The sequence below is a fragment of the Triticum urartu genome, chromosome 6 (assembly GCF_003073215.2).
Source record: "Triticum urartu cultivar G1812 chromosome 6, Tu2.1, whole genome shotgun sequence".
In the NCBI taxonomy this organism is placed as follows: domain Eukaryota; kingdom Viridiplantae; phylum Streptophyta; class Magnoliopsida; order Poales; family Poaceae; genus Triticum; species Triticum urartu.
In genome coordinates, this window is record NC_053027.1 from 516,456,847 (window position 1) to 516,468,597 (window position 11,751).

The 11,751-nt window shown below is 44.7% G+C and overlaps 2 protein-coding genes across 2 annotated transcripts; one reads left to right on the top strand and one right to left on the bottom strand.

Moving 5' to 3' along the window:
- Positions 1-1,472: 1,472 nt before the first annotated feature.
- Positions 1,473-3,889, top strand: LOC125514735 (transcription factor MYB93-like). Its single transcript, XM_048680088.1, has 3 exons — positions 1,473-2,541; positions 2,651-2,780; positions 2,914-3,889. The coding sequence occupies exons 1-3, from the start codon at positions 2,409-2,411 to the stop codon at positions 3,644-3,646; spliced, it is 996 nt and encodes a 331-aa protein (XP_048536045.1). The 5' UTR covers positions 1,473-2,408; the 3' UTR covers positions 3,647-3,889.
- A 2,741-nt stretch (positions 3,890-6,630) lies between these two features.
- On the bottom strand, positions 6,631-8,109 carry LOC125514736 (50S ribosomal protein L29, chloroplastic). Its single transcript, XM_048680089.1, has 2 exons — positions 7,709-8,109; positions 6,631-6,935 (listed from the first exon to the last, which is right to left on the bottom strand). Exons 1-2 carry the CDS (start codon positions 8,051-8,053, stop codon positions 6,789-6,791), a joined length of 492 nt encoding a protein of 163 aa, XP_048536046.1. The 5' UTR covers positions 8,054-8,109; the 3' UTR covers positions 6,631-6,788.
- Positions 8,110-11,751: the final 3,642 nt, after the last annotated feature.

The following is an 11,751-nucleotide window of genomic DNA, read 5'->3' on the forward strand; positions in this document are numbered from 1 at the left end:
TTGGAGATGTCGGCTATCATGAGACATGTTGGTATCAAGTTATTTTTGGTAATACCATTAATTCGCCCTTGATGTCATTTTAAAGATATGGTTCTGTGCATCTACGATTGGGGGGGGGGGGGGATCTTGATTTGGAAAATTTATAGTTAGATATTGTCTCTTTTTTTTTGTCAAATTGAGCGTAGTTCAGATGGTTAGGTTCCTTTTCGTTCATCGTGCACATTAACAATACTATCTCACACAAAACATATCTGTACATACAGTATCTAGAAACGTAGTCCAACCTATAGAATAACAACAACGCATCCGTAGTAAACCAAATCCACCACTAGGTTCGAGCGACGACAGAACAAACATGAGAACAAGTACAAAATTTGTCATACTATATCAAAACAAAGAGAAACACACGGGCCTTCAATCAATCGCAAACGGAGATAGTGTCACTGGGACCAACGGCAGTTTCGCGACGAGGTAACTGATAATGATATGGTAAAGAAACAAAAGGAGCCGCGCTAGCTGCGTGCCACAGACAGCCTCGATGGAGCTTGCTATTGCTAGGGCACCGGGGACCCTGGCCTGAAAGCAACGTCGCGGATCAACTTGCACTTGTTTATGAGCCACGCGGACGGAGGGTGGGGTGGGCCGGTGACGACGACCGAGCCGACGACGACGAGGAGGAGGAGGTCCGTTCACGCACGTACGTTGCGTGCATGGGGAAGGAAAGATTCGCGGCCGGCCGGCCGGCCGCGGCCCCACGGCGGCCACCACGTGGAGCCCGTCGACCGCTCGACATGCGTGGAACACATTGGAAAAGATACGTACAGCGAAATCAATCTCCTCTCCTCTACGTCCGTGGCTGGTGCTGGATGGGAGCCGCCTGTTAATTAGGTCGCCAGTGATGATCGGTCGAGCTTTGCCAAAAGCCAAAAGCAAGCGGTCTGATCTGATCGAGTATGCATGCAGTATACGGAAGACATGTACATGTAGGACAGTAGGAGCAGTAGGGCGCTTTGGTTTGTTGCCCGGTCGCTGGGTCGGAGCAGGTAACTGCAATGACGAGCGAATCTATCCATCTGGGACCTCCTCACCACCTGTGTGTGTGTTGTTGGTTCGGTTGCAGCTCAGCGACCCTGGTAATTTGTCAACGACATGTACATCGCACCAAGTGGCCGGATATATGATGCTGCCTACTTGCTACAGCTGAAATACATTTCAGACTAAAGCAGCACACGCATTATGGATAAGCAGGCATTACGTGCCAAACCAACGAATTCAAAGTATATACTTAGTTTTTGGGACCGCATGAACAAGACTACAAGGCCAGATCTCTGCATACGTTGTACTCTATAAACAAGAGATGCCTGCATACGCAATTCTAGCTAGCTGTTAACACTGTCATCTGGTCTACTTCTACAAAAAAAAAATATTTCTCCTTAACTATTTGTTAGTTATTAGGACGGTCTCAGTCCAGCTCCATACGCAGGCCTGTCATCTTATGGTCCCGTTACATACTTGAGAAGAGGATATACGCCAACATGTACTATGATATCCCAGGAATCTAGTCATCTACATGTTGACATGCATGCAAATGCTGTATAATAGTATAACTCTAAAAGAAATGCATAAGATGGGTGTCATGTGCCAAGTACAATGTTGCCAATACAATATCAACAGATCTCGAGGCTGCTACAACTATATTCCAAGACACGAATTGAAGTTGATGAAATTGCATCAGTTATGTCTTTGGAATTGATACAGCATGCTTCCAGGAACCCACTTCTGAAACCTTTGCTCATTTTATATGGAAAACAGGCCCCCCAGCAAGTAATCACAATATATGGTAGTAGGACATGTCACATGATGAGCTACTGGCTATGCTACTTATAAATCAACAATGATCTGATTGTGCTTTCTTAAATGTTAAACACCCAATGCATCATCCTTTTTTTGTGCACAACAGCAACGAAAACAACACAATTAAAGCAAGGCTTAAGGAGCACACCTTGTTCAAAAAAAGGATTAAGGAAAACAGAGTGTATCAATGTGACTGCTGAATGCTGATTGCCCAAGTAGCAGCTAGCGGCTTAAGTCAACAACATGGATCAACAGCCCTTATCTTAGTGTGGAGGACACCAATACCCTTGCCCCCGGGCGCATGACATGTGCTCTACGTCGCATACCCAAATTATCTAAGGGCAGATTAGTCCTTTCCACTCGAATAATCTAATCCTGACCTAGGTTTAGACACCGGATTTCATGGCCTTTATATAGAGGAAGCTGTGTTCCGGTGACCAGACATCCTTGACACAGGAAACCCCAAGGACCAAGCTAGGGAGGAGAGGCAGATAGCTTTGTCTCCCTCCTTCCCACCTGCACCATCCTACCCCAATTCTATCTCAATCCTATCAATGGGGAGGTCTCCTTGCTGTGACGAGAATGGCCTCAAGAAGGGGCCTTGGACACCCGAAGAGGACCAGAAACTCACGGACTACATCGAGAAGCATGGCCATGGGAGCTGGAGAGCACTGCCTAAGCTTGCAGGTACGCAACGCACGCCTCCGTTTTCTGTCTCGCTATCGGGCAGAGATGCCGTGGCTAGCTTTGGTCCGAAATGTAGCTCATGCTTCTGGTTCTTCTGTGCATCTCACAGGACTCAACAGGTGTGGCAAGAGCTGCAGACTGAGATGGACCAACTACCTGAGGCCAGATATCAAGAGAGGAAAGTTCACACCCGAGGAAGAGCAGACCATCCTCCAGCTCCACTCCGTCCTTGGCAACAAGTACGGCATACCTATCAAATCTCTTGCTTATTAATCTTCAAGAATGGTCTACATGTGTTGTATAATCTTCAAAAACATATATATGTGGTGCTCTTGCTAACACACACAAACTGGGTTGTGCTGATCAAACCAGGTGGTCAGCCATCGCGAAGCACCTCCCTGGACGGACCGACAACGAGATCAAGAACTTCTGGAACACTCACCTGAAGAAGAAGCTGATCCAGATGGGCTTCGACCCGATGACGCACCGACCGAGGACCGACTTCTTCGCCGCGCTGCCACAGCTCATCGCGCTAGCCAACCTCCGCCAGCTTGTGGAGCAGCGCCCGTGGGACGACCAAAGCGCCAGCCAACTGCAAGCCGATGCAGTCCAGGCAGCAAAGCTCGAGTACTTACAGTGCCTGCTGCAGTCCGCAGCAGCCATTGCGACTAGTCCCAGCTCCAGCAGCATCAACACCATCCCCACTGACCTACAGCAAATCGGCCTCCTGAGTCCTTCGCAGATGTCTTCCTTGTCTTCGCTGTCATCTCCAAGGATCCTGGAGGGTATTAATGGCCAAGACTTGGTAACTGGGCAAGTGTCTGACATCCAGATACCTAGTAGCTCATTCTTCGAACACGAACAGCCTATCATCAATGGTACCAACCAGAACTCAGATTACAGTGCAAACAGCGGTGAGGGGGAGAATGGCACCCAGAAACCGTTGCTCCTGTCAGAGGACTCCCTTCCGCCACTTGCTGACTTCCCTATTTCCAACCTCGGCGATGCTTGCAGCACCTCAAGCTGTGACGCTGAGGGCAACGGCACCCAGCTCCCTATTTGGTCTGACTCATTTTATGATGAGTTCATGAGCGAGTTTGCATGAGTTCTGACTGCAAGTGTGTGCTACTCTTTGGTTTGCTTTTTCAATTTTAGTTTCTCACATCTTACCTCTTATTTGTGATGTGATTTCCATTATAGTGCTGTAGCCCCAGTTGGATTTTTTAGCGCTATAGCTTTCAGCGTGCATTGGCAACCCATATGCTCCTATGCATATACAGTATATGCCAAAACACTTGTACATATAGACCTGCCCCTATATAAATTTTCCAGCTTGAATTTTGTGCGACTTTTTTTTTTGCAATTTCCTAGTTTAAGTGCTTCATGGGAGACTGGGATCTTGCTCACCAACTCCTACATAATATATAACTGCATGTGGCACACTAAACATTTTTTAAATGGCAATGTGTATTAGTTGAAGACGTATGCAGTTATGCACCCTAAGTTTGTTTTTAAGTAGAAGAACATAATTTTAATAATATTTCACTCTACTATCAACAAAATCAAAATCTACTAGCAGTAAAACAGAGTTGCAGAACAGCGGAGCATATATGTATTGATCCACGGTATATAGAGAAGAAACAGATAACGTATGTGGTCTTTTCAAGAGAAAAGCTTGTGTTGCAAGCTGCAAATGCTTTATTGAAAAATGATACAGTGATGCTCAAAGAAGGAACCTTCCAGATGCTACTATTGGCAGTGCAAGATATAGGAAAGAAACTTGTCTTCCGAGGCAGTTATAGGAAGTTGACTAATTTTTGCCCTGTCAAAAGAGGGGCTAGAAATCAAGTAGCAATGATAAGAAGGATCCAAGCACCTAAGACATATGCTGCTGTCACTACCAATATTAAATTATGCTAATCATGCATGAGCCATCAGCTTTTCCTAAGCACTGCTAGTGTTTTGCCATAGTCATTTGTCATCATGTCCTTGTCGGAGATCAAACATCTCACAGCTTCAAACCATTTGCATTTTAGTTTTCTTTTAAAATGCTATGCTTTCTTCTGACTTGTGAGCAGGTACTGGTTGATGCCTTTTCCTCAGACATTGACGGCTAACATTAATAAACTTAATTTAATCAAACAATAACAGCACCGCTTTATTTGTCACTGACAAGTGTCAGTTTTCGGATTTTTCTATATAAAGGTGTGAATAGAGTGTGGTTCAATTTTGGTACAACCAAGGACATTTGGGAGAAGGAAGCAAATCAAGGTGGTACCTATGATGCCACGGGTTGGATATTGCACTAAGCTTCCTATGTCACTGAGAAAGTAAGAATAGGTGGTAGACTATTGTAAAATCCATATTTGGAGTAGTTGGGACTGGGAAAGGAAAATGCATAAAAGACACACACAGGTAGACACCCCTTGGTGAATATTGGAATACACTTGCTGAATAAGACTTCTTACGATCTTCATGTTTGATAAATAGCACAAATTATGGTTTAAATATATGTGATAACTGTGAATAGTAACCTTTCCTGATTCTGTCAACAGGTCCCAGCATAGTTTAGAAACAGTTATGAAATGTCAAATGTGGAAGTATTCTTGCAATCATGCTCTGATTCTAATACTGTGTGACAAAAGAAATTACCTACTTAACCTTTAGCAAGTAACACTGTGTTTCACTAATTGTGCATCTGATGGCACAGCCAATAATATATAACGCGAAGCTGGTCGACAGTGAATCCTAACCGGTAAAATTTTGTGGCTCTAGCAACTTCAAACTTCTTTGATCATTAGTCTTGTGTAGGACATAAATTTCCTTTGGGGCTTCTTTGTGTTTTAACAGTGGACAGTAAGGTAAAACCATTAGATTTGCATTACTTAGCAGGTTTTGCCCCTATTTTGGTCACAACAACTGAATAAGACAAAGCTGTGGTAAAAGGTAAAAACAAAACTGTCGATGACATGGAACTTTTTTTTAAAAGAGCACGTGAATGCTATCTTCCGTTATCAGCATATCAAACAATCCAGGTCCAACTACAGTACTAAGTCCTGAATGTATATTGAGCAGAAAATGAGAACAAGGTGACTAGAATGTTTTGTGGGTGAAGCCTCTCAAACATCTCAAACTAAGATCAGATCAGCACTATAATTTTGGGCTAAAGGGCCTGCCTGGCAGTCTGGGCTTACTAATGATGGAACTGATCATGACATCTGCAGCATACTTTAGACGCTAGATTAGAAGCTGTAAATCAGCACTAACAACAATCTGAGTGTCCTACACAAGAAGAGGAATTAGAGATTTTCACAGAAGTTTCCAAATATTTGATAAATAGTAAACTGAGCAAAATAAAGCACCATAATTCACAAAGTTATTATTATAGATATGAGTAGAACAATATGTTTCTTTACATTAGTTTATCTTCTTTGTTTAGGTAAATCAGTTCTTTTTAGCATCAGGGTCCAATAAAGTGAGCAATCTTGACAGTGGCTGATGTGGTCACTGTGTCAAAAGGTGGTCCGGGTAGTTTTTAAATCATTAAGGGTATATGCCCACACAAAGCAATGTTAAGTGAGTAGAATGAGCAGTTTGGACAGTTAAGCTGGCTGAATGAACAACAAGTCAGTTACCTGCTTAAAATTATCGAAGCTTCTCATTGAGCACAGTATACCCTTTTTGTTTTTTCTTAATTGGTGGGTTAAGTAGGCAGACATAATATTATTTCCTTTTCTTAACTTTGAGAAGACAAATCATTTGTAAGACTGAATATTTTCATGACATGGCAAAGATTCAAAAGAATAGGCAACGCACAGTTGAGCATAATCACAAAAAAAAACTAGAGGAGAGGCCATGTGTTTTCGTTGTTATGGCGCAGAAAACTAAATGGTAACACGAGATTGTCCTACAGAATCAAGGTTGAAATGTCATCAAGTGACATACTTTGATCCGGTTGAGCATAATGATAAATCATGTAAGCCAGGTACGGAGTGCTACTTAGTCTTGACGACTGAATAGCATAAACTCCTTACACGTAGTTTCATATGTCAATTATATAAGAACATAAACAGTTAACACAGAAAGAAGTAGCAGAAATTTCAAATAAAACTGAGATTTACACGCAAAAATGGTAACATAAGTTTCTGGTTTTAACAGCAAGGACTTGAAAGCTGTACTCTGGATTACAAAACAAACCATTATAAGGGGTGAAATGACTTGTGCAAATTGCCTGTTTTTGCTGTTTTCTAGTCCTCCTCCTTCTTCTCCCTTAGAGATGGTGGTGGTCCAACCACAATACCCAGTTTCCATTTCCTGTCAAGCTTCCTAGAATTTCTTTTGTTGATTCCTTGTTCAATTTCCCTTTCTCTTCTCACAGTCAGCAGACGAGCAACCTGATGAAAAGATGAAAACGTAAGTCAAAAACAATTTTGAGACATGCTGCTACTAAGGCATCTGAAATATACTAGATTAACTTGATAGATTCATTTCCAAATGTCATGGATCTATTAATACAGGAGTCGTCTGAGGTTCTAAAATATGAATTATTCGCTGCTAACTGTTTGTTCTAAGGTTCACCCCGTGCTGAGATGAAGGTTTCAACCTTCAAGCAGGCGATGAGTATAATTCTTAATTAGCATATCACAAGACCCAAAGACGAGCATTGTATCACGAAAGCTGCAAAGGTCAAGGACTACTGTTGGGATGATATGAGACTACAGTTGTCCCAGCAGCATAAGCACAAACATCCCTAAATGACTAAGTTCAGCATTATCCGGCGAAATATAATGCAAATAAGAACCATTAAGCTTTAAACTATCAGGCAAACATCCAACTAGCAAATCTGCAAGTGACTGCTCTACCATCTTAAGTAGAAGTATCAGTAACTGGTCCAAGTCAGCAGACAATCATCTCAAAATCATGAGCATTTTAGCTTAGAGCAGAGTTCAACGAAAAAGTCTGCAAGCTTAACATATCGAGCGAGCAGACCATATGACTGCAACTCCAGGAGCCCAAATGGCAAGGGAGCCGTCGTGTTCTTGGTCACACAACATTTCCACCAATCATATGCTGTGTTCCCAAACGAGACAGCAATATCGCGCAGAGATAAAGGCTACACGACCAATGCTCAGAGCAGCAACCGAGGAAGGGAGCAGGAGCAATGTACCCTCTTGCGCATGCGGCCGAACTCGCTGGACTTGAACTCCTGGCGCGCGGAGCGCTTGAGGCGGAGCAGGAAGAGCTCCCCCTTGAGGTCCACCACCTCCTGCTCCAGACTCTCCGTCTCCATGGCCCGAATCTCCTCCAGCTCCTGCTCCCTCTTCGCCATCCTCACCACCGCCGCATCGCCCCTCCCCGACGGCCGCGGCGCCGCCGCCAGCCCCGCGAACCGCGTGGCCGACGCGCCAAATGCGCGGAGGCCGAGGAATGGCGCGCGGGGCGCGGGCACGGCGAGGCCGCGGGGGGTGGAGGCGGTGAGGGGTGAGGCCGCGGCGAGGGACATCGTCGCCATCTTCGTGTTGCGCTCTCTGCTCGCGTTTGCTGTTCGGGCTCGAGGATAAGGGGATGATGATGGGGTTTATCTGATTGTCTAGGTGGCCTTCGGTGTAGTACGAATCTACACGTGTGATCGCACGGCTGAGAGCGTCTCCAACGACGTACCCTAAATCGAAGGCATCTTTTCCACTAAAATGGCCCGTTTCAAACTTAAGTATTCCCTCCGTTTATAAGATGGTCTGACAACCAATATGTGAGTAAATTAGTTGTAATAACATCTTATGTCATTGAGTGTTTAGCAGAAAAAATACCAAATTTAGGGTTTGTGTCTTACTTAACTACCACTTTCTTAACACTAACAAAAGACTACCACAATTACTTAATTTTTTGGCAAAAAAACTACCAAGTGCATTTGACCGATTTATACAATTTAAACGTGTGTATGACAACCATGACCCACTCATCAGGGCTAACGTGGTGGGAAAGTTTACTCCGGTTATTTTGACTGTTAAGTTGACCGTTATGACAAGTGAGGCCCACGCGTCATCATCAACCTCCTTCCTCCTCCTCTTTCTCTACCATAAGGGTCAGCTTAACAATCAAAATAAGCAGAATTGACTTTTCCGCCACATCAACCCTGATGGGCGGGTCCCGCCTGTCATAGACGTGTTTAAATCGTCGGTTATCAAATGCATTTGGTAGAGTTTCGCAAACAAAATTAAGTAAATGTGGTAGCCTTTTGTCACTATTAAGAAGTGGTAGTTCAGTTAGACACAAACCCCAAATGTGGTAGTTTTTTTTGTTAAATATTCTATATTACCGGATGTGGGGAGTACATCCATGGCCCCTCGAAAAAAATATTCCCACATCTGGCCCCTTGAGGAGATGTCTAACTGTTTTTTCATGATTAATACACGTAGCCGTGACAAACAGTTTGTAGTGTCTTTATCTACATTGACAACCCATGTGAGGTGGAAAAGTCAATGGTGACAACTCTTTTGTAATTTACTAGACTAGATATCGTTCTAGTTTCTAGACAGACTACAACTAGGATAAGAATAAGTTATATGAAATTAGTCTTCAAAAATAAAAATAAAATACTTTACCACATGCATATTTTTCTGTTTAGCGGTTAGGCTAAGAAAGACTACATTTGTGTGGTTGCTCATTATGTTAACAAAACATGGCAACTAGACAAAGAAATCATAGGATTCGAATTAATTGTCGTATCGCGCATTGGTGAGAACATTTGGATAATTAAAGTTGTGGTAGATTTTGGACTCACCAACAAGATCTTTGCAATAACTTTGGATAATTAAAACCATTCAGGTGCGCATCAAAGGCGAGCAATGAGCGTGTCCACGTGGGTATTAGCGGTACTGTTTTATCGATTGATAATTTTGGATGGTCATCGTAAAAAGGCCTCACACATGTGGCCCAGCCCCGTACTCCACGCAACCTCTCCTCCTCTTCTCGTCTCTCCTCTCCCTCGCCGCCGCCGCCGTGGCCACTGCTTCTCCATACCCTGCCTCGTGTCCCTTCCGCCGGTGTGATGCTAGCCACACCGCAGCCACTCATAAAACGGCGACGATGAGGAGGCTCGGCCCTTGGCGCAGACCCGCGCTCCCGAGCAGCGGTAGCGTCGGATTTCTCTGTCTCGCGGCGCCAAGCCTCCTGTCTGCGTCGCGACGCCGCCGGCATGGAGGCCCGGGCTCTCGCAGCCTCTGCGGTGTCCGGTGCTCCGGCGAGGTCTCTGGGGACCACATTGCGGGGAACTGGTGTGGCTTCCAGTCGTGGGTTCCGGTGACTCAAAGCCGTACATCTGAGCCGCCGCCTCCAGCTCGTTTATTCCATATTCCCCCTAGGGCTTCACCGCCATCGCAGATCCTTCCTTCCGGTTGATGCCGCGTTCGTCTGCTACGGGTCCTCCGTGTTCGTGACTGCTGTATCGGCACCGAGAGAATTTCTTCATCCGTCAGGTATTACTCCCAACACATGATTCTTTCGTTTTGGGGGTCGATCGAGTTTCCCTTGTCGGCTGCCAATTTCACGAGCGTCGTCACCATGCTGGTGCTACTTTCGTGTTGGTTATGCTGGTGCTAACTCAATTACTGAAGCTCAGTCTGCTATACGGAAGAAGGAGAACTTGGACCAATGTACTTCGATGCAACACCTTTTAATTGGTTCTATGTTGCTCCAGGTTCCTCCACCCCAGCCAGAAGTGAAACCAAATTTTAGGACTCTACCAAAAAGGCTCTGATCCATTCTGAAGAAAGAAAAAATATGCAAGTTTCTTTAGTACGTAGTTGTAGAGTCCAAAGGTTACATGCATGGCCTTTATTTTCTTATGTTTGTTTAGTCAGCTATTAGTTACGTGAGCAATCTAAGTCTAGCTAGGATCCAACGTGATCAACGGTGCCGGTTATTTAATTAGTTAAAACCCGGCTTAGTTTAAATAGGAGATAGAGTCCGTGTGAGTAAAGCTAGCTTGTACGTCGGTTTGGCCTGCTTATATAACGGGCACGTTCCGGTCGTGTACGAGGTCAATTTTTTGGGGTTATCGTGAGATTTGCTTCGGTTGTGAGTTTCAATAAACAGAAAATGTCCCATGTCGGGGGACACCCAATATTGTCTTTGTTGTTGATCCGTGTGGATTTTGTTGCTGCTGCGCGTGGAGTTGATCTAGTCTACTCAACGCTAGTTTTTGATCTTACGGTCTTGCATCTTTGCTCGACCGGAATTTCTTGTGCTGCGGCCAGTATCGTGGAAGATCGGACCAACCAGCGACTCGTCGTCTAGTCGAGTCTTATCAAGTGGTATTCAGAGCTAAGGTTATTCATGGTACTGTGTTGATCAAGATGTCAACCTCGGTCAACAAGGGTGATGAGGTTGCTGCTGATTCTGAGGAAATAGTACGTCCAGTGTATGCGGATGATATTCCGCAAAATATTTGAGATGGTTTTGATCACACATGCAACTACATCAAGCAATGTCATGATGCGCTCGGTAAAAGGATAGATGTCCTGATCACTCGGTTTGATGGTTTGGCAGACATCATCAATGTGCCGGCGACGAATTTTGCCCCACCACAGACTGCTCCGGCGGCTCCACTGCATTATGCACCACCTGCTCGCGACGGACATGCCGGCGTGCATGATCGCCGTTTGGCGGCACAACCTCATGTTGGAGATGATGGTCTTGATGACGGCGTTGACCAGGTGGGGTACGCGCCACGACCACGACACTATGAGCCTCGTCCTGAAACTTCCGTTCGTGGCGGAGTGCATGACCGAGTTGGTCAAGCTGTGCGTGTGCCTGTGGATGATGGAATTGGGCGCATAAAAATTTCAATCCCTTCGTTCTCCGGCAAGTGTGAACCAGAAGGCTATTTAGAGTGGGAGATGCGTGTGGATTAAATTTTTAATGCTCATCATTATAGCGAGGAGAAAAAAGTTCAACTTGCTGGCATTGAGTTTACCGGTTACGAACTAATATGGTGGAATCAAATTTGTCGTTCAAGACATCGCCCGACGACTTGGCGAGGGATGAAAGAGTTCATGAGGCGACGTTTTGTTTCTGAACACTATAAAAAAGATATGTACAACAAGTTGCAGCGGCTCTCTCAAGGTAATATGAGTGTTGATGAATATTACAAGGAGATGGAATTGCTTATGATAGATCCAGAGGCGACCATGGCACGTTTCTTTAACGGGC